Source organism: Calypte anna, chromosome 8 (genome assembly GCF_003957555.1).
Source record: "Calypte anna isolate BGI_N300 chromosome 8, bCalAnn1_v1.p, whole genome shotgun sequence".
Lineage (NCBI taxonomy): Eukaryota > Metazoa > Chordata > Aves > Apodiformes > Trochilidae > Calypte > Calypte anna.
This window is the reverse complement of record NC_044254.1, coordinates 1846981-1871154: the sequence shown is the minus strand read 5'-3', so window position 1 is coordinate 1871154 and position 24174 is coordinate 1846981. Positions and strand designations below refer to the sequence as shown.

Sequence of the window (24174 nt, the reverse complement as noted above, 5' to 3'; positions counted from 1 at the left end):
TCCCTCCCGTGCCCATCCACATATTTATCAGCCTGGTGTTTCTCTGGTCGGCTCTTGCTGGATTTGCTGTTGGCAGTTCCTGGAGGTGGTGTGAAGAGCCAGGACCCGTGGGTGTCACCAGGACCCGTGGGTGTCACCAGGACCCGTGGGTGTCACCATGGAGCAAAGACAAATCCAGGTATTCTGCTGCCGCATGGGGAAAATCAGAAGGAGAAGAGGAAAGCTGGTTTTGCAGAGTGCCTTAAACACAAATGACTTGACTGAGTGAGGGGGCTTGGACTTCTGTCTCTGGATGTTACTACCAACTCAAAAAAAAAAAAAATTGTTGCATTTCACTTCTCTGGGATTAAAAGAAAAAACCACTCGAGCTGTACTGGAACCAAACCTTGTGTTTCCTTGAGTCTGGCTGGGTTTGTATCTCCTGGGAGCAGGCAGGCATTGATGGGCTGTTGGCTGCCTGGCTGGCAGTGGGACCAGTGACTGCCCTTGGCAGCTTGAAGCTCTTGGGACTGGTGACAGGACTTCTTTCCCCTTGCCATGGCTTGTAGGTGGCTTCTCTGATGTCCCAGTGGGGCTGTGCTCACCCTGCAGTGCCCCTTCCCTGGGGATGCTTGGAGCAGCCTCTCTGCACAATGCTTGCTGTGGGGCTGTGTCCTTCCAGAAAATGGGGCAGTTGGTTGGGAAGCTCTGTGTGGGGGCAGACAGCTCTTTTTTTCCCTTAGGAAAACAGGTCAAGGCCTGGGCCACGTGCTGAGGGAACAGCAAGAAACCCAGGAGCTTGGACAGCCCAGCCCTGGGGAGCAGGGGAAGCTGCCAAGCTTGATAAAAAGCTGAACAATTACCTGGAAAAAGATGTTTCCCCTTGGAAACTGCAGATCCCCCTCTCACTTCTTGCAGAGTGAAGAAAGGTGAATGAGAAACGACCCAGAGGCCAAGTGCTTTTATCTTCTAGTGAAAATAACACGTGAGGCTAATGCAGGATTTCATAATGAAGGTTCATGTAGAAGTAAGTTGGGGAAAAATGCCAATTTCACTCTCTACTTCCTGGGGGCAATTATATATTAAAATAGATGCTCTTCTTTGATACTGAAAGAGGGGAGTTGTCAGAAATGCAGCTGTGTTTGGGGAAGGATGTCCTCAACAGGCCTGCACAGTGGGGGGAAGGACAGGGATGGGTGGCAGGAGCCAGCAGCTCTGGGTGTTGTCCAAGGACTGAGTGGCCACATCCCAAGCAGGTGGTGGTAGAATCCATAGGATGCTGGAGGGCATCTCAGTGGATCCAGTGTCTTGCTCACCATGAGCATCAACCCTGCTTGCTGTGGGGTGCATTTGTGCCCTGAGGCAGCCAATTTATCAGCTGCTTATTCTGAGTGTTTCTGGGCCCTGAGGGACGCTGGCAGACAGCTTGTGAGCAATTTGGTGAGGGGGTTTCTAGCCTGGTTTTATATTAAAAACATCACTCATCTCTTGACAGACCCCTGAGGCATGAGAGAGCATAAGGGGCATAGGAGGAGTTTGTGCAGTTTGGATGAGATGCTGGCAGGACCTCCCCACACCCTGCAGGCCAGGCTGTGTTTCTTGGGTAGGTATCTACTCCTTCCCACCTTGGGCCCTGCTGCTTTGTCTGAGATTTCCTGCATTTCCCAGGTGCCTTATTTAAAGAGCAAGAACCCAGGCAATCTGTGCTGTTGCCACAACCCAGGAGCAGGGACACCCATCCCAGCTGCACAGCCCCAGGGGATAAGTAAATGGTGCAGGTTGCTTGTGGACACGAGGCAGAGGAGGACTGCTGCAGGTAGAACTGAAGATCAGTTTATTTGTTCTATTCCCTCTTCCAAAAAAACCTGAAAACAATCAATCAGCTTCCAGCAAGAGATGAGAAAGCAGTGAGAAGGGAGAGATTTGGCTCTTGCAGCTCCTCCCCTATGCAGGGGACCAGACCAAGGTGTTAATGCATTAGTGACGACTGCTCCCCAAGGCACACAGCAGCTTGGAGCCCCCCAGGCTGCCCCACGGGAGGTGTGTGAAGCCAGGACACCCCTTCAGGACCTGGCTGCTGCCACCATGCTTCTCACCAAGTCTCCAGGAAGGCAACCAGGAGAAATCCCACAGTGCCAGCCCAGGAGCCCCCTCTGCTCTGCTCACCTCTTCCTTGCGGGGCTGATTCAAGGCAAGAAAACTCCCAAGGTTTTAGTTTTGAGGGGGTGTGAGGGATGAAAGGCAAGGGGAGGATTGGTTTAGTAGGGTGATGCTCCATCAAGTGTGCTGGGATGAGGCTGCTGCTGGTGCTGAGGGGTGGAGGAGGCAGGAGGTGGGCAGAGGGACTGCTGCTCCCCACACCCCAGGGCGTGCAGCCAGGCAGGGGGGGCAGGCAGAGCTGCTCACTCTGGCTGTGGGGTGTAACGTAGGTATTTCTTCCCTGAGGGGAGGTCCTTTGTGAAGACTCCTTTGGGAAAGAGCTTCTTGGCTTCCTCATCAGGTAAGGTGGGCACGACCATGACGCTGTCACCAGCCTAGGGGGACAAATGGGAACAGTGAGACCAGCAGAGGAGCTGGTGGCTTGGGATGCAGGGGGCTTGTCCCTGCTGGCAGGTGACACTGTGGATTCATCCCAGCAAGGCTGTCTCCGTGCTCTGCTTTGCCCCAGGAAGGGAAAGTGCAGCTCCTGGTGTGGTCAGCACCCAGGTGCTGGTGTTGGGTGGCACAATCACACCCACAGACACCCCGAGTTATTCAGTTGCACCTACAGAGCCTGCCTGCACAGATGGAGGAGGTGTTTGGGACAATGCTCTGGTCCTGCCTCATGTGAGGACTTCTCCCATAATAGCAGGAGTGTGTCCTCTGGCTCCAGAGAAGCAGCCACAGGGCTGGGAGCTCAACAGCTCTGTTAGGCTAAAGAATCCCTGGCTGGCTACAGCAGCTGCACTGGGCTGCTGCTTCTTGCTTTTTCTTGGCTGCACAAGCTGTGGGAGTTTTAAACAGGGATGGCCACGAGTAAGCAACTTCCACTGGTAATTACCCATGAGGATAGGACTTGGCTGGGCAAACTGGGGCTGTGCCCATGCTGGTCCTTCCTGGCTCAAAAGCAGGAGAGCAGCAAGCCAGCCCAGACAGGGCTGTCCCACACTTGCTGTGCCACTGGACTGGGGTGGATTTTGGCACACAGGTAAGAGTTTCCCTATCACAGACAATAAGGGCAGGACCTGCCTTGGCCCTAAGCTCAAGTACTGATAGCCAAAAGGCCAAGCCCAGTATTTGCTGGCACCAGGACCACAGGTAGGGAAGGGAGGTTCCCAGGGATGACTCCAGACTGCAACAACCCTGGGCTGGCAGGTAACTCATATCCCAGCACCTCAGCAGTTTTTCCCAACCTATGGATCCCTCTACAAGGGAGGCTGGTTGACATTTCAAAGCCTGTTTTCAGTGCCTGGCTCTGAACTTTACTGCCCTTCTCACCTTCCAGTCCACAGGAGTAGCCACCTTCTTGTATGCTGTTAGCTGCAGGGAGTCCACCACTCTCAGGATCTCATCAAAGTTTCTCCCAGTGGTGGCTGGGTAGAGGATGGAGAGCTTCAACTTCTTGTCTGGGCCAAAAATGAACACCTGAGCAGAGGGAGACAGAGTCAGTGGGTGGCCTGAAGATGTTTCTCCAGCTCTGGTGCTGGTTCTGCTCAACCCTGCCCTGGGTCTTGACCTGCTTGGCCACAGGACAGTGGAGATGCCACAGTGGGCATCTCCTGGAGCAACAAGTGATGCCCAGGCACAGGAACACTGCTCTGGGAGCTCCTATTCCCAATGCCAGCTTGTTTTGCTCCTTGAAAAGTTTCCTCCCCTCAACTCCTGCCCTTCTCATGCATGGATGAGAGGGAAAGTCCAGCAGATCAAGCATTTTTGTCCCCTCTGCAGGCACAACAGGGAGGAGCTGTTGCCAAACAGCAAGATGGAGCTGCTGCCAGCACTGTGCCAGCCTCTTCCTTCACCACAACCCCTGGATCCAACCCAAGGAAGTCAACTGAGCTCCTGAAGAAGGTGATGCCCATCCAGGAGAGCTGTGCCCATCTTCAAGCCCAACCTCACAGAGACAGGACAGACAATCCCAATCCCTGCTGCTGTGAAGGCCACTGTGCAGGTGTGCTCCAGGGCAGGTACTCACCACCCGAGCTGTCAGGGGCATGCCCTGCTTGTCCTGCTCATCTGGGTCCAGCATTCCCAGCTTGACAGCCAGCTCCCGGTTTGCATCAGCAATGATGGGGAAGGGGAGTTTCTCTGTGGGCTGTTCCCCATTGTATGCATTGATGTCCTGAAGAGACAAAAGCATTGGGCTCATGCTCCCTGTTGTGAGTACCACCATGGGGAGGGGGCAGAGGGCAGGCAGGGAGAGCTCCACACAGGCTTTCCATGTGTGTGGGGAGCTCCTGCAGAGGGGACACAAGGGAATGTGTCCAGCAGGAGCTTGTGACTTGCTTGGCCCCAAGGCTGGGACAGCACAGCCAGGGGCTGTTCAGCTTCTGTGAAGTTTCTCTGCTTCTGGTGACAAACCAGAAAGAGGTGCCAGGCCAGACTCTGCATGGTTCTTACAGGTTAGTTGTTAAGTTGGGACTTTGCACGCTCCTTTCTGAACCTCTGCTGGGACAGAACAGGAATCCATCCCCACCCATAGCTCTGCAAGCTCTCCCTTGCTACCAGGGTTTATGAAGTTGCTCCCTGTGATGGTCCAACCTTGATGTGCTGCACAGGGAAACTGTACTGTGAGCCTCTCTGAATTCAGCCTGGAGTCAGCCAGAGCATCCCTGCAGCATGGCTCCCACTGTGGCATGGCAGGACTGGAAAGGAGCCTGCTCAAGGCAGAGCATTAGAATAAGTTTAATCCAAGGTTTCTACACCAGAACAGAGCTGCCCATTCCCTCCATCCTTTGTATGCTACAAGGGAGCCACACTGGCCCCAGTGCTGATGCCAGATGCTCAGGGGAGTTATCAGCTGAGATACAAATCTCTCAGCCTTCCCTGGGCTTTGAACGTGGGAGAAGAGGCTCTGCCTTGCTCAGGGGGAACTTGAAGAGGGCAGGGTTGGAAATGCTGCCCATTGCTTGCAGCTGCTCAGAACATGTCAGGCCCTGCACTGCTCCTCAGCCCTCCCAAGCTTGATGCCCAGGAGGTCAAGTTGAGCACATGTGGCCCCAGAGAGGCCACCCCAGGTGAAATAAATGCTTCAGAATGCCCTACAGGAGGCTGTAAGTGAAGGTCAGACAGTGACACAGACACTCCTCACTCTTCAGAGTGGGGGCTGGAGGATGAAGGGAGCTTCTGAGAAGCAAGATCTGAACCCTGTGGATGGTAACACGTTTCAAAGTGCACGTAATTTCATGACCTGGGGATGTCTGTAGAAAACAGCCTGGCAAACTCCACCCTATTTTGCAATAAGGCACCTCAATCACTTCCCTATGAACCAGTTTTCTCTCCAGAGTCCAAGCTGAAACCAGACATCCTCAAGAGCAATTTACTGACTCCTGACTCACCAAGATTAAGGCATCAGTGGCAAACAGAATGCTGAAACTTCCTCTGACACGTAGAGCACATGCCAGTCATCCCTGCTGAAGGAGCTCCTGGATTCAGCCATTCCAGATAAAGAATGCACAAAGAGCTCTGCCTGCCCAGTTTTGCTGACTCCTAGGAAGTGTTTTTCAGGTAAGATCTAGTGAAGGAAACTGCAGTTTCTAGATCTCAATCTAGCATTTAATGCAGGGTGTTTCTGGCCAGCCAGGCAGCCTCTGACACGGTTTTGCTGACTCACCTTGTTGTTCATCTCTCTTCCATATCACCTGAGTATGCTGAACCCCATGTATCCCAACCTGCTGCTTCCTCCTGTCTCCCTGCCCTTCACAAAACCAATTTCTTTGAAAAGCTACTTGGAAACCCAAGAATTTTGTAAAAGCCAACAATATCCTATTCAAAAGGCTTTGGGGAGCCAGAAGATGAGACTCCCCAAAGCAACCCCCTAACTTGCAGTTATATTTAACAGGATATTACATATCCTAACTTGACTGGTGCTTTAAACCAGTTTGACCAGCACAGAAACCTCATTAACTGGTGTGGGATTTCTATGCTGGTTTTCCCAGGCCCTTCTGTGGCTTGGTGGGACACCAGCCATGTACCACTCAGGCACAAAGGTCAGTTAAAACAATAAGGCAATTAATTAAGTTCTAAAGCCAGTCACACATGAAACAATGTTTGAGTGTGGAAATTGTTTCACTGAAAGGGTTGTCAGACATGGGAATAGTCTGCCCATGGTGGAGTCACCATCCCAGGAGGTATTTGAAGGGCCTGTGGTCCTTAGGGCCATGGGTTAGTGGTGAGCTTCCAGCTGGTCAGAGGTTGGGGTGGGTGATGCTGAAGGAATCAAATCAAATGATGATTTCCAATCAAAGTGATGCTTCCAATCAAAGATATTCTGTGATTTCTCACCCTGACTGCCTCTTCTTGCAGGCATGTCTTACCCCTGGAAAATGTCTGAGAACATTCTCAATTTTAAGAGCAAAGAAAGAGGCAGGTAATTAACCCAGGGGTTTTTATACTCTGGCTTTATCTGTCTGAAATGTTCATTTTACAGCTGTGAGTCCTGGAGTCTCTCCCTGGCAGCACACCATAGCTGAGGCTGCACCTGAACTTCTTCTTTAGCTCTTTTTATGTTCCTTCAACAAGCTATGTCCTTCCCATCTTTTTTTTATACTCCCTCATGATGGTTTTATGCTTAGCATACTCCTATTTGTGGTTTCATATTTAATATGCCCCTCTTTGTTCTGTTCTCTTTTCCCTGCCTGGGCATGAATTGCACCTTTTGAAGACTTCTGCTCACTTCTGACACCCCCCTTTCCTTTCCAGTTTTACTGCAGAACTTCTGGAGGTTCTGTGGACAAACTACTTTCCTCTGAGCTTTTGCCACCACCTCCACAGACTTTTTACCCTTTCAGAGAGACAATTTCAGTTGTTTTCAAAGCATAAGTGCACAGAGTGCCCTGGATTTTATGGAGCGCTCCGTGAAGACGGCGCAGACCTTCCTGTTCCTGCTCTGCATTTCAGCCTCTCCTATCCCACACTCTTTGGGATTCAAGTGTCTTACAGTGTTTATCAGTCATCAGTTTATCAGTTATCTCATACCTTGCTCCAGGAGAGGTGATCCTGGACGTTGTCAATGGAGAGGGCAATCAGCTTCACGTTGCGTTTGCTGAACTCAGGTGCCAGCTTTGCCGCCCGGCCCAGCTCGGTGGTGCAGACAGGGGTGAAATCCCGAGGGTGGGAGAAGAGGATGCCCCATCTGAAAGGAAAAAGAGCAGGAGATGGCATTAGGGGGAGATGTCCTTCTGCTTTCTACTCCAGACAAACAGCTGTCTAGGTGGCACTGCAGAGAGACCAGCGTGGGAACAGGTTGTCTCTCTGTTAAGTGGAGAACCTGCTCTGGAAACTCTTCCTTCCCTGGAAACTCTTTCCAGGAAAATCTTCCTTCTCTGGAAACTTTCCAGGAAACCCTTCCCTAGGAACTCTTCCTTCCTTGGAAACTCTTCCTTCCCTTTCACTAGAACCCTTCATGAGACGAGCCCTGTTCATCATGCTCTGACATATTCCTTGCTCCCACTCTCCTCCTGGCATTCTCCAGGGGGTGCTGGAATAGTTGTTGGCATGGAGGGGGACACCATGCAACCTAAGAATGTTTGGGGGAGCCACTCCATACCTCAGAGACCATATATAATTGCTGACCTCATTGTTGCAGAGATTTTGACCACTCTACAATGCTGCTCACTGACCACAGGGAGGAGAAACCCCCACGTGTATCACCTGGCTTAGAGGAATGGGATGGGACCAAACCTTCACCAACCATTGCTGTGAGCTACCGAGCCTACTTCATGAAGAAATAAGAATTAATCAACTAATAAGGGAGGCCAGAGGGTCAGTACTACACTACTGCTGCTGTTCCAACAATCAGACCACCTCACTGCTTCCCACCAGTGGATTCCAGTCTTCAGAGCAGGAAAATACAAATCCCCCCACTTCATAGCTAAGGTAAGGGCAGTGATGCCACCCAGCAGCAAGATGGACTTCGTGGTAAAATGTCCAATTCCCAGCTCTCAGGAGCTTCAAGAGGCTGATTCAAAGCAATTTAAATGCCCTGCCAGGGCCCTCTTGCACCATTCCTCAGCTCAGCACTGCTCCCCACTTGGCCCCCAGTGCTCAGATGTGCCACAGCAGCTCAGTCCCACCTCGTGAGACCTGGGAATGGAAACTGGGGGATGGAGAGAGCACCCCCCAGTTCTGCCAGAGCCCTGCAATTGCCAGAGCTTGCCATGAAGTTACAGGACAACCACATGGCCACTGGAGCTCCAAGCCTCTTGAAGCACCCTACTGGAATACAGAGGCCAAGCAGAAGCTGGCCAAGGAAGGTGCCATGTGGGTCTGGCTGGAACAACCAGTTTTCCCAAGCCCTGCAGCCTATTTTCTTGCTAAGAGGGCTCCTTTCTTCCCTCCTGCCTATGCTCACAATGCTGACAGAAGACTGATCCAAGAGCTGCTGGGAGCGAATTCCAAATGTGCTGTGCCAGGAACAGAGCAGCAGCTTTGTGGAGAGCAGTGCCTGGAGGCACGGGGCTCTAACTGAGGCTGCAACCCTTTGCTGCTGCTCCACCACCCCCTGCTCCACCACCCATCATGTGCTGCTCCATCACCTCCTGTTCCATCGCTCCCTAGATTCACCACCCCTGGATCCACCACTCCCACCTCCATCACTCCCTGGATCCACCACCCCCTGGATCCAATACCCCCTTCTCCATCACTCCCCGGATCCCTCACCCCCCCAGATCTGTCACCCCCTGGATCCGTCACCCCCAGCTCCATCACCCCCCGGATCCATCACCCCCGGATCCCTCACCCCCCGCTCCACCCCCCCCCCGGATCCATCACCCCCAGCTTCATCCCCCCCTGGCTCCATCACCCCCAGCTCCATCCTCCCAATCCTCCTCACCCCCCGCTCGGTTCGGTGACCCGCAGGTGCCACACCGCTGTCCCTCTGGGACTGGACGGGGCGCACCCGGCCTGGCTCTGCCTTTCCCCGTGCCTCCCCGTTCTCAAACCACCTCTTCCCGATCCTCCAGGTCTCAGCTAGCCCCACCACGAGCCCGGCTAGCCCATGGCGAGCCCGGCTCCCCCTGCACCCCTTGGCAGGGGATGGGCTCGGGGGGGCCCATCCCGGGCACATCGCTGCCGGAGCTCCACCCCCGGGACTCATCTAACGGGAAATTTCCCGTCAGCGGCTCCCGGGCCCGCCGGCTCGGCTGGGCAACCTATCCCGGAGGGGGGGCAACCTATCCCAGGATGGGGGGCAACCGATCCCGGGGTGCCCCTCGCCCCGGACCCCCGTGCACGGAACCGGAGTCCCCGCCCCGCTGCTCACGAGTCTCCCAGGAAGTCGTGGAAGCGGATGCGGCCCTGCGTGGTCTCCGCCTCGAAGTTGGGCGCCTCGTCCCCCAGCAGCAGTCCCGGCATGGCGGTGCCTCCGTGCCCCGCTGCTCGCCACACTCCGCTCCCCGCTCGCCACCCGCTGCCGCCGCCGCTCTGCGCATGCGCGGCCGGCACCGCCCCCCCTCCCCACCCCTGGGGCGGCGGTGACGTCACGGGCCGGGCGGCCGCCGCGCTTTACGGCGGTGTCGCGCTGCGAGGGGCTGAGGCGGGGGGCCCGGAGGTCTCTGTCACCTCCTTGTCCCCTCTCCCGGGGATGGCCACGTACGTGAGCGAGCTGGAGGCGGCCAAGAAGAGCCTGAGCGAGGCTCTGGGCGAGAACGTGAAGCAGTAAGTGTGGGGAGCGAAGGGGAAACACGCGATGGGTGAGGCAAAGCGAGGGGCGCCCCGCTGGGCCCGGCCTGTGAGGGAGGCGCGGGCTCCGGGCCCGCTCGTCCCCTCCGGTCCCTCTCGTCTCCCCCTCCTGGGTCCCCCTTGTCCCCTCCCTGTTCTCAGGTCTGTGGGGAGGGCTCAGCGCTGGGGAAAACGTGTGTGTGTGTGAGTGTGTTTAGTAACAGCTCTTCTCGTTTGCTCCTCCCCAGGTACTGGGCGAACTTGAAGCTGTGGTTCAAGCAAAAGATCAGCAAGGAGGAGTTTGACCTGGAGGCACGCAGGCTTCTCACGCAAGACAATGGTAAAAGGGCATCTGTGTGCCTGCAGTGCCTGGTGCTGCCCTGCCCCTGCCAGCCCTGGGGAGAGCCCATCCCTGCTGAGTGCTACTGAGGAAAGGGACAGAGTTCAGCCAGTTCCAACCCCCTGCATGAGCAGGGTCACCTCCCACAGCCCAGGGTGCTCCAAGCCCCATCCAACCTGGGCTGAGACACTGCCAGGGATGGGGCAGCCACAGCTTCCCTGGGCAACCTGGGACAGGGGCTCAGCACCCTCAAATTAAAGAATTTCTTCCTCATGTCCAACCTCACTCTCCCCTCTTCCAGTTTTAACCCATTTCCCTTGTCCTCTCCCTACCCCCCCATGTCCAAAGCCCTCCCCCAGCTTTCTTGTAGCCCCTTCAGATATTGGGAGGTTGCTCTGAGCTCACCTGGGAGCCTCCTCTTCTCCAGGCTGAACAACCCCAATCCCTCAGCCTGGCTTCCCAGGGAGCTGCTCAGCCCTCCCAGCATTTCAGTGGCTCTGCTCTGGACACCTTCCAGGAGCTCTGTGTCCTTCTGGTGTTGGGGACTCCAGAACTGGACACACAACTCCAGGGGGGGTCTCACAAGAGCAGAGCAGAGGGGAAGAATCCCCTCCCTCTCCCAGCTCTCTGTGCTGCTTTGGATGCAGCCCTCTGGGTCCTGATGTGCTTCTCCTGGCTTTCTCTCTTTATGCAGTCCACTCACACAATGATTTCCTCCTGGCTATCCTGACCAGATGCCAGATTTTGGTTTCAGCACCAGGTGAGTCCCAAGCAGCCTCATTAAAACACTTGTGCAATCCTGGGGTTACCACACAGGTGCTGGGTGCTGTTTGTACCAAGTGCTCCCTTGATTTCCCGGTGGGGTTTATGCTGCCATGGGAAGGGAGAGGCTACCTTGCTTTCTGCTTCTCCTCTCTGCTGAGCTTGGTGATGCTTCCTTCTTCCCTCTGCTGGGGGTAGAGTTTTGGGATTTTCCTGACTGATCTGGGAGTTGAGTATGTGTCTGACAGAAAGAAATCCTCTTTGTGAGTGTTGTCAGTGAGTCTGGGTTGGGCTGTGCCCAACAACCACCCAGCTGTGGCTTGTTAGCCTGCTGACTGTCAGCACTGAGGGCAGCTGTGGGAAGGGTTGCAAATTATGTTGGGTTTGGGTTTCTGCAGAGATCTGCCCTGAGCTGCAGTGCAAGCCATGAGGCTGCTGTGTAGGAAGAGAGAGCAGCACCTCCTGCCCCTCTCACCCTGGGGCTGCAGAGCTGCTCCTCTTGCATATTCTCAAGTTCTCTTTGCTGTTGTGCAGCATTTTTTTTTCCCCCTTCTTGATTCTGTTACCCCAGAGGTGCTGCCACCATCACTGATGGGCTCAGCCCTGGCCAGCAGTGGGCTAGTAGAGGTCACATTTTACTTGCCAGTCTGCTGAGTGCAATGTAGCAGCCTGGATGTGCAAGCCCAGGAAGATGCAGTGAGAGTGGAAAACTCCATGTTGTGTGTGGATTTCCTCTTCTCCTCTGTGTTTCCAGTCTGCCACCTGCTAGTTTGTTGTTTGGTTTTATTTCCTTTTTTCCCTGTTCAAGAATGGAAAGCTCAGAGGCTTTTTTCTTTCCCACTGCCTTTTTTTGTGGAAGGTGTTTGCTGTGTGCCATGGAAACAAAGGACTTTAAAGCTTGATGCACTGAATCCCAGGGGCATTTCCCTTCTGAAAAGTGACTCTCTGGTCACACAGCTTACATGGACCTTCCACCCCACCTCTGTGGGAGAGAGGCAGGAGGGAAAGAACCAGCCTTAAAATGGTGTTTTGTATTAAAAACATCATGTGGTCAGCATTGGATTACAGACCCTATGAGGAGAGGCTGAGGGAGCTGGGGGTGTTGAGGTTGGAGAAGAGGAGGCTCAGGGGAGACCTCATCACTCTCTACAACTCCCTGAAAGGAGGTTGGAGCCAGGGGGGGGTTGGGCTCTTTTCCCAGGCAACTCTCAGCAAGACAAGAGGGCAGGGTCTCAAGTTGTGCCAGGGGAGGTTTAGGTTGGAGATGAGAAAGAATTTCTTTCTGGAGAGGGTGATCAGGCATTGGAATGGGCTGCCCAGGGAAGGAGTGGATTCTCCGTGTCTGGAGATCTTTCCAAAGAGCCTGGATGTGGCACTGAGTGCCATGGGCTGGGAACTGCAGCGGGAGTGGATCAAGGGTTGGACTTGATGAGCTCTGAGGTCCCTTCCAACCCAGTTGATTCTGTGATTCTAAGTGTGCTTGGTGGCATTAGGACTGGGAAAACTTGGAGGGGGTATTTTTAAGGAGAAATGGTACCATGTTGAACCATGTGAATAACCCTTCTGATCCACCTTCTGCTGCCTCAGGTTTTTAGGAGTGGGAGGGAGGGAAGTTCGTGTCTGTTCCAGTATGAGGGGTGACCTTGAACTCCTGCTGGGAGCACAGCCTGACTTCTCTTCCCATTTTATAACTGGTGTCTTGTTTCCTCTGGTAGCCATGCTTCTAAAGTCAGGCACCCATGAAGCCTGGGGTGGCACCCAGCTGGAACAGAGCTGGGAAGCTGTGGAAGTGTTGGAAGGGAAGAACTTCCCAGAAACATTTGTGCCAAAAAGCTGGGGAGTGTCTCCGGGGTGGCTTTAGGCTGGTTATACCAGAGGGCTGGGATGCACTTCCTGTCACAAGGAGGATTTCTGAAGTAGTCTGATTTACTGATGTTTTTCAGGAGCAATTTTTTATATTATTATTTTATTTTTGTCTGGGATTTTTCTTTCCCCCCCCCCAAAAAAAGAAAAAATTCCAAGGAGAGGAACTCCAGTTTAAATCTCTTCTCAGCCTTGCATGGACTTGCTCTCTAAACTTGTCTTGTTTGCAGAATTTCTTGAGTTAATTCTTAGCTCCCTTGAGCTGCTGCCTCCTTCCTCAGCTAAATGTTAACAGCAAACCCCAGACAGCTGCAAATGCTTGAGTTAATGGGTTAATTAATGAATGGAGTAACGATTTAATTTACTTGCTAGTCAGCTAAGTCCAACTAAGAGATGGTTCAGTGAATTACAGCTCTTGCTGAGGTAGCAGGAGTGTTTTATGGTATTTGGGCTGCTTCAGGGTTCAGGTTACTCCTGTTCAGCTTCTCTGCAGAGAGCTGGGAAGGGAGGAAAAGGAGTAAAGTGGGAGTGGGAGCTGTTGGCAGAGGAAGGTCATCAGAATAATCTTGACTAAACCCTTGTCCCTGCCAGAAGATTAAAAAAAAAATAACAACCACCACCAACTGAAGGTCAGATAAATGAGGGTGGGAGGATGTGCCCTGTGCCTCCATCCTGAGTTTCTCTTTGTATCTTTGTCTTTCCCTCCTGTGCTGGTGGAGCACATCAGGAAAGCTGACACACAGGGGGCCATCCATGCAGAGACTGCTCTTAAAAGAACATTTTTACCTGCTGCTCACCTTTGGAAGTCTTAGCAGCAGCCACTGCTGTGCCTTGTTAACTTATAGTTAACATATAGCAAGTTGAAATAAAAGCTGCAAGTATCTCTGAGGTTTCACACCTGAACCAACCCAGCCTCATCATTTGTGGCCTGGAAAGCAAGTGCTGCTTTTCTTAGAATGCCAGAGGGAAATTTCCCTGTCTTCATCTCCTGCAAGTCAGGGCTGGTAATAGGAAAAGCTGAAGTGGAGCCAAAAAACTTCTGCTCTGGGCTGTTCCTAATGGGGAATAATATCTCCCCTTTCCCTTGGTTTAAGCTAAGTCTGGTTAGGTTTTTGTTAAATGTGGGATTCAGGATGAGATTCACTTCAGTTGCATCTTTCAGGGTCTGCTATCAAAGCAGAAAACTTTGGTTGCCATTTAGTTTAAAAGTTACTGTGTTATTTTTTTAAAAGGTGGGTCCTTTTAATTGATTTTTTTTTTTTAAATTGGGCCCTGTTATAACCTATTTATCTGTCCTACCCAGTCAGGTAGGAGGGTGTTGTTTGTGTACCCAAGGTTACTTGTGTGAGGGAAGCTGTGAAGGAGCTGTATGAGGCTTCTGAGAACTCTTTTGAGTTAGAGAGAGATGAACTTTTATTAAAAGCTTTGAAATAGGCTGGGTAATTTCTGGGTCTGTCATCAACACACCCAATCCTTCCACCCTGCCTAGGAGGGGCCTGGCCTGCTGTGGGGGAGAGGAGGAAAAGACTCATCTGGAAAGCTTTAGGACTTTTGGACTTATTTATTTTAGTTTCACTGGGTTTTGATAACAGGGTTTGTCACAGACTGTTGGCTTTCACTTCTAGATGTAGTTAAACTTTTTAATAACCTTGGGTTTTTTTGGTTTTTTTTAAAATATATAAATATGCCACCTCTCTGTGTGTTTGTAGGTTGTTTCTAAACCCTTCTTAGTAGCTGACCATTTACAAAACTTCTCCTAAAGCTTCTGGTTTAGCCTGATGCTTAAAGTCCATGTTTTGGAAGGTTTTTTCATGGCAGTGGACACCATGTGCCAGCCTTGAGTGTGGGAAGCTCCACGTAGCCATGGGCTTCCAGCCAGCCTTACACTCCATAAGCAGCATCACTGCAGGAATTTCTGGTTACAGCACAACTGGGAGACTCAGTGCTTGTTGGTGTGAAGCTGGTGTTGAGTTGTGGCAGCCCCTGCTACCAGGAGAGAGGCAGAGCTGGGTGGTTGTCAGTAGTTGGTGAAGGTGGGTGAAGCTTTCCAAGTTCTAGAGGGTGAGTTGGCTGCTGCCCCTTCCCATCCCTGGCTGGGATGGTGGCTCAGGGAACATCTGAGAGGTCACCATGCTGGCAGCAGGACTCCAACCTCCACTTCTGAGGTGACAGAAGCATCTCCAGAGCTGGAGTCCAAGGCTCTTTGGGGGTGGGCAGGGCCCCTGGGGTCTGATGAGGAGGAAAAGGTTGGTGGCTCCTTGTTCAAAAGCAAGGGAGCAGAGTGCAGGAGCCACAAGAGGGCTCTGCAGCCTTTGGGTTCAGCTGCTTGTTCACCATCAGCAAGTGCAAACCCCCAGCTCAGTGCTACTGTGAGGAAATGGTGAACATCTGCAGGGCTGTCCCTGCCAAGAGCTGTGTGCTGCAGCACCACTGGAGGTGTAGCTGTCAAACAGAACACAGGGAACATCTGAGCAGCCTCCTCAAGGTGATGTGGCCAAATGCTTGTAGTGGTACTACACAATTATCTCCTTTTTTAATCTCGTTTTTAAGATGCTTGCTGGTTCTGGTCAGTCCCAAGCTCACTGGTTATGTTGGTGTCATCCTGCTCATGGGCTCAGCAGCTTTTGCAGTGCTTTCTCCTCTCCCTTGGTGTGACAAAGACAGTCAGCCACTGTGTTTAGCATGAGTCTGACACAGATCTTGCTAAAGATGATGGGGAACTGAAAGGCTGAAGCAGGGGTCAGACTGCTGGATCCTGCTGGTTAACATCTGACCTGATCCAGGAGTTGGTGGGAGGAGATTTCATCTCCAGGCAACCTCTTATTTTCCTCCTGATGTTGGAAAAACAGCTTGTTCCTTCTGTGTGGCTTTCCCTGGAGGCTGTGCTTATTTCTCTCTCCTTTTGCCTTAAGTAACAAGTACTGAGTCAAGCTAGCAGGGGGCTGACAAAGGGAGGGAAAAGCTGCCAAAATCTTCCTCCCATGAGAAACCCTTCTTGAGGCTGTTGATTTGAGTTAAAGGCTTAGCTGGGGGGCAGGTGTTAAGGGTTTTCCTGTGTGGAGAGTTTAATCCTGTCCCTAATTGAGGAACACCTGGTGAGTGTTATTTTTTTCTTTTCAACTTGTAGAAGGTTCAGGATCTCTCCCATGGCCAGGTGGCTCTGCAACTAAACCTGGAAAACCCAAAGGAAAGAAAAAGATTTCTTCAGTTCGACAGAAATTTGATGTAAGTGTCCATGGTCAAAAAAAAAATCAAGTTTTTCCTGCTGGTTTATTCAGATGGATCAGCATTCCTTGTGGCTGGATAAATGCCAAAGCCAGCTCAGAGGGGACATAGCTGGGGACAGAGGAGGAAGGCATGGCACACCCCTGGCTGTGAGAAGTTTCCTTGGCTCCTTCCCACAGTTTTCCTTGCTGTGCTTCTGGGCACTGGGATTTGGCATTCTGTGTGTTTCAGGAACTTGTCTTTCCAAGGGACAAGGCCAGCTGAAGGCTCGTTGGGTTTAGAAGCTGCCTAAATGATTTGGCAGTGTTCACTGCCTGAATTCAGGTGGCAGTCTGTGGGGTTTTTGTTTTAAAACAAGGAGAGAGAGGAGAGTTTGAGAATCAAGTTGTGGAAATCTTGGAATTTGGTTAACTGTGGTACCCCTGTGTTACACCACATTTCAAGTGTGTTTATATCTGTGTTCCTGGAGTGATTGGTAGCAAGTGCTGTGTGAAATATACATTATGATGCACAGGTTCTTCTGTTACCTGTGGAATTCCTGGGTACTGTGAACTTAGAGGGCTTTTATTTCCTGTTGTTTCCCTGCCTGGCCAGGGTAACAGCTGAGTGAGGTTCATTCCAATCAGCTTCTTTCAAAGCCACATTCCTTTTAACAAGTTTCTTACCTTTTGAAGATCTTATTTAATTTTTTTTTCTTACAAGCATGTAGCTTTTTCCTGTAATGAAAGCCCAAGTGTTCAGAATTACAGGGAGGGAAATCTGTTTCACATCATTAGTGGGTGGGTTGGTTTTTCACTCTGAGTTAAATGCCACACTGTCCTTTGAGTAAAGCAAGCCCCACTTCCTCTCCTTGGAACTAAGATCTGAGAAATCCACTTTGCTGTGTAGTGGTTGTTTATATTTAAAGTATGTGTTTGTCTTCATGCCCTGCTAGAGCCTTGGGGGATGCTCCATTCCAGAGCCACTGGATTTGTGGCTTGAGAAGCTGAGGGATGGGAGGTGTGAGGTACTTGAGCTAAGGCCACATTATTCCCTTGTGGCTTTGGGCTGGCACATGTCTGGCACCAAGAATCAACAATTCTCTGCTTTTCCCCCCCTCTCCCTGCCTGTGGTCTTATCTCCCAGGAGCCACCACAAGTGCTCAGAGCTTGAGACACCAGCACCAGTTATTTTTTTTTTCCAAATAACTGAGTCAGTTCTGAAAAATATCCATAGTCTGTGTCAGAATCAGTGACTGCTCAGTAACACAGCCCTGCTTAGAGCATCTGAAGTGCATGGGTAGAGTGGGGAATGAAATTCAGAAGTTGGTTGCATTTAAAGCTTTAAAGAAATGTAAAATTCACATAAGCCTGGGGTAATTACTTTTAATCCTGATGGAAATTGTACAGTTAGTGAGTAAAAATGTACCTGTTTCTGTACAAGAAATTACTAAACAGAGGAGAGAGCCCAGAGGAGAGGAGGTTGCTGGGAGATGTGCAAGTCCATAAAGTCACAACTAGCCTCAGTGGCATGGACAGAAATAAAAGGGACACTGATTGACCACATTGGAGACTTGTAGGATAATCAGATTTATTTATTTTATTTTATTTTATTTATTTATTTTATTTATTTTATTTTATTTATTTTATTTATTTTATTTTATTTTATTTTATTTTATTATTTTATCCCCCTAACGTTGTGTTCACAACAGCACCGGTTCCAGCCTCAGAACCCACTCTCAGGAGCCCAGCAGTTTGTGGCAAAGGATCCCCAGGAGGATGATGATCTGAAGCTGTGTTCTCACACCATGATGCTTCCTACACGTGGCCAGCTGGAGGGAAGGATGATTGTCACTGCTTATGAGCACGGGCTGGACAATGTCACCGAGGAGGCAGTGACTGCAGTTGTTTATGCTGTGGAGGTGAGGCTGGGCTGGGAAGCAGCAGTGCTCTCATTTACACCAGTGTCAGGGTTTAACACTGCCCTGGCAATTAAACCAAGTAACAGATGCTCTCTATTCATCTCTCTCTCCTCCTTGATAAAGAAAGGAGAGAGAATAAGGGAGAGAGACTGATGGGTTGGAAACTAAACTACACAACTTTAATGAAAGAGGAATGATAAATAGGAGAAATTACTAAATATATACAAATATACAGGAAAATGGAAACCACATTCCTCACCCCTTGCCCCCAGTAACTCTCACGTCACCCCCGAGGCTGCAGGGCAGCCCTGGGAAAGTCCAGGCTGGAATCCTGGAGTCAGCAGCAGTTGGAGCTGGAGGCAGGAACACACAGATATGGGCTGGGATGGATCAGGAGCACAGGCAGAGGAAGGGATGGGATCCTTCCAGGATGCTGGGTAAAGGAAGGGAAGCAGGAAAGGCAGGAAGGGCAGGCAGCTGGAAGCAGGAAATCAGGAAATCTGGCTTGGCCCTTGTGATCCCTCAAACTTATACTGAGTATGAGGTGTATGGGATGGAATCCTCTGTTTGGTCAATTCTGGCATCTCTCTTGTCTGTTCCTCCCCAAAGGAGGCTGCAGGTGGGACCTCTTTATTCCTTCTGGAGGGTAAAAGTTTCCTCAGAGCTGAGCAGTGTCCTTGGCTCTGCACACCAGGCTCTAGCAGTAACTATAAACATCAAGTGTTATCAGTCCTAGAAGCACACACTGTCTGAGAAACTTGCTGTTAATTTCAGCAAGTGCAACTGCTTACAAGAGACTGAGCTAAAAGCAAAAGTACAAGACAGAAAATCACCTTTATCCTGGCCCAAACCAGGACAACTAGCAGCACAGTTACTAAACCAGTAACACAGTTAAACCAGCAACACAGTTACTTCTGTGATTGCCTCTGGAAGGGTAAGGTGAGGCTCAAAGGGCTTCCTGGTTTGTGTCATCACAGGTGTAAAGACTTGAAATTCTGCCTGCAAGTGTTTTCATTTTGAGGTGTGTGCAGATGAGGAACCCCAGCCCTGCTTATGTGGCTGTTCTGGAAAATGCTGTTCCTGGGACAGAACAGGAGCTTCAGTTGAAGCAGTTCTGTCAAAAATAACCTGTTACAGGCCCAAGTATGGCAGTGTGGTGACAGAATTAGGTAATTAGGTGCAGTGCCTGCTGTCTCTGGGTTTGGCCATCAGTGGGGCACTGCCTGGCACACCCCAGGAGTGGCACAGCCATTACTTTGGGTGTCAATGTGGGGATGAATTTCTGGGGTCAAGAAGTAGAGGCCAACCTGAATTCCCCATCTGTGAGGCAGGCCAAATTAAGAAGCAGTTGTCTGCTTGTTTGTTCAGGCAGTTGATTCTCTAGCACTTTCCAGGCAACTGAACAGTCTGAAAAAGAGGAGAGAGTGTCTGTTCATTGTAGTTCTAGGGCCTGTATTTGGGTATGGGTGTAACATCAAGTTCTAGTTATGAAATCTCTTAACCCTTTATCAAAGGGATTAGAGATTGGGAATTTTCTAGCAATTAAAAAACCTCTTTTTGACATTTGGAGCAACACATCACATATTCAAGTTCAGTTCACAGGCCAATGCTTGCAGCATCCAACTGTACCAGACAACATAACTCATCCAGCTATTGATTCCCTTGTGTCTTTAGGTCCTGGAGGTCACAGCAGCACCACTGTGTCTTGCCAGTTGGTGAGGCTCTTCTGGTTGCTGGGGTGAATGAATTAATGTGTGTGATGTTGTTTTCTGCATTTCAGAACCACCTTAAGGATATCCTGACATCTGTGATCTCCAGGAGGAAAGCGTATCGCCTGCGGGATGGCCACTTCAAGTATGCCTTTGGCAGCAACATCAACCCTCAGCCATACCTGAAGAACAGTGTTGTTGCTTATAACAACTTAATTGAGTGGTAAGGAGCTCTCAGCACACTCCTGATTTCAAATGCAACTTGCCAGTCCCCAAGTGACTCCCATCTTTCAGTTTTTTTCCCTGTTTATTTGGTAGGATCTGCTAAAAGAAGGTATCTGTGCAGAGCACTGTGCAGCCAAACAGGGAGGGAGAAAATGCAGATTTCTCAGCAGTGGAGTTCAGGGCAGGGTTAAGTTTCCCTTGCTTGTGCTTGTCCACCAGTTTCTGAATGTGACCCCTGGCCCTCTGGGTGTCCTTAATAATTAATCCTTTTGGGAAGCTGTAGTGACTGACAGAAACTCTGTTGATTTTGGGTAGCAGAGCCCAGCCCTTGTGGGGACACTGCTGTTGTGCTGTAGGAGAGAAATGTCAGTGAGGGCCTGCAGGACACTTCCATCCTGTCATTTCCTGCCCCTACATCTATTTATATGGTTCCTTGAGAGGCCTTTCTAGTGAGCAGCACATCAAGGTCATCTTGTTTTTCAAAGCCTTGTTGTCAGACAGCTTGTGCTGTGCCTCTGGCAGTGTGTGTGTGTGTATGAGGAGACAGATGTGGTTCTCTGTGGCAGCTTCTAGCAAGCTGACAGGAGGTCGTGGGTGTTTTAGGATCTGCTTACAGCACTACAAACCCCATGAACACAATCCACTCCAAAAAACTCCTCCTGACAGCTAATGACTTCAGTGTAATGTTGTGGGTGCCTTCATTTTTATACTGGGTAGAAAATATCAGCTGTCAGTAACAAAATCTGCCTAACCAAGACCAGTTAAGCAGGTCTGAAGCATGCTGGGGATGGGTTTACTCTATTAATTTTTTTGAATTAATGAATTAATTTCAAAGATACTCTAATTACAGCCAAAATGCTTTTATGAAAGAGAAAAGCAAACCCTGAGGTCAGGCCCTTGCTGTCTGACTTCCAAAGCTGGTGCTCTTTTCTTGACTGGAAGGTTTTTCTGTCTGCAGCCCTCCAAGTGGTGTGGTACCATCTGCTGGGCAGGGTCTGGCTCCCCAGCCCCCCCCTGATGATGCTGAGCAGCAGGCAGCTTTGCTCCTGGCCTGCTCTGGGGACACCTTGCCAGCATCCCTGCCTCCTGTGAACATGTATGACCTTTTTGAGGCACTGCAGGTAAGCTGTAGGTGTTACTCTCATGTCATGCCCCAGGCAGCACTCACATTTCCTTTCTGTGCATGGGGTTGGGGGTTGGTTTGGTTTCTCCTTCCTTGTTTGCCTCTCAGATTTACAGTTCTGTGGCTTGAACTCATTGCCATCGTTTGGTGGTGGTTAACACACAGTGAGCTGATGGGTTAACACCTGGAGTACTCCCCTTGCTCAGAGTTGATGAGGAAATCCCTCTCTCTCCTTACACCTATGTAAGAATGGGGGACTCTATAGCAAGACTGCAGTGACTATATCACAACTGAGCCAGATGGAGACTTTTGACAGCCAAGTGATTTCCCTGGTGTGTCCTTTTTTACTCCTTATATTCCACCAGGGTGTTTTAGAGGCACACTTGGTCCTGTGCATGAGGTAGCTCTGACTGCCCCAACCCTGGGCAGGTGTCTGAGGTAGGCTGGATGAATCTTCCTCTGGTTCCCTCCTCCTCTGGCAGCTCCAGGGACATTTGAATGTCTAAAATTAGCAGTGAGGAATTAATTGGTGGCACCTTGAACAGGCCCTGGGGTTTTGGGTCAAGGCAAAGGATTTATTGTAAGAGCTGGAACAGCATTGATCTCGTGAAGTGGGGTTGGTAAGATTTTGGTGACAAATTGGTGTTTGTAAGATTTTGATGACAAGTTGGTGTCATCTCAAGAACAAAATGACTGTTTCCTTGCCGTGCCACTCCCTTACAAGTTGGTGTAGCAGGTGGTTGTTCTGGCAAGTTGTAGCTCTGCCTGTGTGTTCCTGACTCACTGATTGTCCTGTGGTAGAACGAGCTTCCTCTATGGACAGCATAGGGGAAACATATATGGAAACATGACACTTTTTTTTTTTTTTTCCTCATGTGTATCTCCAGGTGCACAAAGAAATCATTCCTGCACACACTGTTTATGCTCTGAACATTGAGAGAATTGTCATGAAGCTCTGGCATCCAAACCATGAGGAGCTGCAGCAGGATAAAATCCATCGTCAGCGCCTGGCAGCCAAGGAGGGCCTTCTGCTCTGCTAGGGCTTGACAGCTCTGCCAGGCCTCAGGTAGCCCCAGGGCTGTCCCTTGGACTTGCTGTTCAGATGCTGCTGACAAATTTTGTCAGCATTTGATGGATGATGTAAGTTACAAGCCAGCATTTCCTATGGAAATAAGACTGGAAGGCTTTCTCTGCTTCCCCAGAGCCACGGAGTGCCTGCTGCCATCCCACTGAACTGGGAAGGAGAAAGGAGGGGTTTGTTTGCAAAGACTTTTCTAGGGAAACTGAGGGTGGAAAGAATTGGTTTTAAATAGGGTGCATTTGTGGTTTTTCTTTATGAGCATGGGAGTCAAACTCTCCACCCTCCCTTCTGAGCTCAGTTTCCAGGGGCCTCGTTCAACTTCTGGTGCAGCTGGTGGGATCTTTTCCATTCATTTAACTGGAAACAGGCTGGACTCTTGTGAAGATGGACTCTTCTGTAGGCTGATGTTGTTCCTCTTCAACCAGGCAAACCATTGATTAGAGACCCTAAATGCAAACAAGGCAAAGAGGGACAGACCCTTTCCAGCCTGCCTTTAGAACTGTTTTGTATCACTACATATGAAGTCAGAGGAATCTCTTGCCACTTAGCAAAACAGGTAATAAAATCAGGGTTGTGAGTACTGTTTTTCTCTCAGCCTAGTCCTTGACTCACCCTTGTTGTCACAGCTGTGTTTGGATGTCACAGGAGTTGTTGGACCTGTGACAGCACCAAGTGTTGCTTACTTTGTCATACAAAATAAGCAGCCACACATGGGGCAGATTGCTGTGTTTCAGGTACTCTGCTGCCTTCCTGAGTCAGCACTGAGCTCCTCAGACACTGAAGAGACACAAGAATGCCATTAATATATTTTAATTACTGTATTACCTCGTATGGAGGGACCTGCTGAAGGGTGACTTGGTGTAGTGTGTGTCCAGACAGTGGAACTGAAACTGTTTCCTCTGGGGGAATATGAAAGGGGAAGCTCATGGTTCCTTTCCATTCTGGTTTTCCTCTGTTGGGGAAATATTGGGATAGGAGAGCTGTCACCTTTCTTTCCCCTTTCCTCTGGAGTTTCCTTCTCTCCTCTGCCCCCAGGATGCAGGTCCCTGGGGTTTCTCAAGTACTCAATCCCAACTGTGTGGCTGTAGCCAGGAAGTCAGGCAGGGACGAGCAAGTCCCTGGGGTTGTGGTGTTTGGTTACCATTAAAAACTATTGTTTCCATTTGAATTTCTGAAAGCAGTTTCCAGTTGGTGGCTTTTGTTATGTCTTTGTTCAACTTGAAAGCTCCCCCAATCAGATATCTGTTTTTCTGTGACAGCCACTTCTGAAACTCAGGTGCCTGTGTGGTTAAAGAGAGGAGTGGGAAAGAGGAGATGGAAGATTTCTTCTGGTTCCTTCCTCCCAACTGCCTGGTCTCACTTCTGTTCCTCTCATGGTTTGTTGCTCCAGGATTAAACTTGCAGGAAGCTCACAGACCATGAGCTGTGTGCCAAGGTTTAACACTGGGCCAGCAATTAAACAAGTGACAAATAGAGAAAGGAGAGACTTGAGGGTTGGAAACAAAACCACACAGCTTTTAAAGAAGCAGGAGTGATGAAAAGGAAAATTATTCAGTATATACAAATAGATGCACAGGTGTTACCATGTTCTCCCACCTTTTGCTGCAGTTAAGCTCATGTCACCACCAAGGCTGCAGGGCCTGGAAAAGTCCCAGGCTGTGGTGTCAGGGGAACTGGATGCAGGAACACATGGATTCAGGAGGGCATGGATTAGGATCAAAGGCAGATGAACAGAATGGAATCCTTCCATGGATGAAGAAGAGCTTGAGCCTCATGATCCCTCACATTTAGTAGGACATGTATGGGATGGAATACTCTGCTCAGTTTTGGTCAGCTCAGCAGGACACATGGCTGAAGGGAAACCAACCATTTCCCTTCTGGAGCTGATGCAGCCCCTCTGCCTCCAGCTGGCATCACCATGCCAAGGGTTGGGGCTCTCTCTGGCTTCTGGGACAGGTGTGACACCCCAAGTGCCACTCTGGGACAAGGGCTGCTGCATGCCTGGGGCTGCTGGTTGTGATGGGCTGGCTGGAGGCAGGGGCACACTCTGCAGATACACAAACTCCACTGGAGAATTTCCAGCTGCCTCAAGCACTTTCAGTTTTTCCA

At 50.5% G+C, this 24174-nt stretch overlaps 2 protein-coding genes across 2 annotated transcripts; one reads left to right on the top strand and one right to left on the bottom strand.

Annotated features, from left to right (window-relative positions):
• Positions 1–1790: 1790 nt before the first annotated feature.
• On the bottom strand, positions 1791–9623 carry PRDX6 (peroxiredoxin 6). Its single transcript, XM_030454829.1, has 5 exons — positions 9440–9623; positions 7156–7312; positions 4154–4300; positions 3457–3603; positions 1791–2513 (listed from the first exon to the last, which is right to left on the bottom strand). Exons 1-5 carry the CDS (start codon positions 9529–9531, stop codon positions 2382–2384), a joined length of 675 nt encoding a protein of 224 aa, XP_030310689.1. The 5' UTR covers positions 9532–9623; the 3' UTR covers positions 1791–2381.
• Positions 9624–9646: 23 nt separating this feature from the next.
• Positions 9647–23344, top strand: TADA1 (transcriptional adaptor 1). Its single transcript, XM_008494845.2, has 8 exons — positions 9647–9834; positions 10086–10177; positions 10872–10937; positions 15930–16027; positions 17718–17927; positions 19708–19859; positions 20820–20982; positions 21872–23344. Exons 1-8 carry the CDS (start codon positions 9761–9763, stop codon positions 22022–22024), a joined length of 1008 nt encoding a protein of 335 aa, XP_008493067.1. The 5' UTR covers positions 9647–9760; the 3' UTR covers positions 22025–23344.
• Positions 23345–24174: the final 830 nt, after the last annotated feature.

Bases quoted from the DNA above. Each gene is read 5' to 3' on its own strand.
- PRDX6 (XM_030454829.1), bottom strand. From the start codon at position 9,531: ATGCCGGGACTGCTGCTGGGGGACGAGGCGCCCAACTTCGAGGCGGAG. The intron at 7,313-9,439 runs GTGAGCAGCGGG...TTTTCCTTTCAG, and splicing joins CACGACTTCCTGGGAGACTC to ATGGGGCATCCTCTTCTCCC. The intron at 4,301-7,155 runs GTATGAGATAAC...TTGTCTCTTCAG, and splicing joins ATCACCTCTCCTGGAGCAAG to GACATCAATGCATACAATGG.
- TADA1 (XM_008494845.2), top strand. From the start codon at position 9,761: ATGGCCACGTACGTGAGCGAGCTGGAGGCGGCCAAGAAGAGCCTGAGC. The intron at 10,178-10,871 runs GTAAAAGGGCAT...CTCTTTATGCAG, and splicing joins GCTTCTCACGCAAGACAATG to TCCACTCACACAATGATTTC. The intron at 16,028-17,717 runs GTAAGTGTCCAT...TGTTCACAACAG, and splicing joins CAGTTCGACAGAAATTTGAT to CACCGGTTCCAGCCTCAGAA.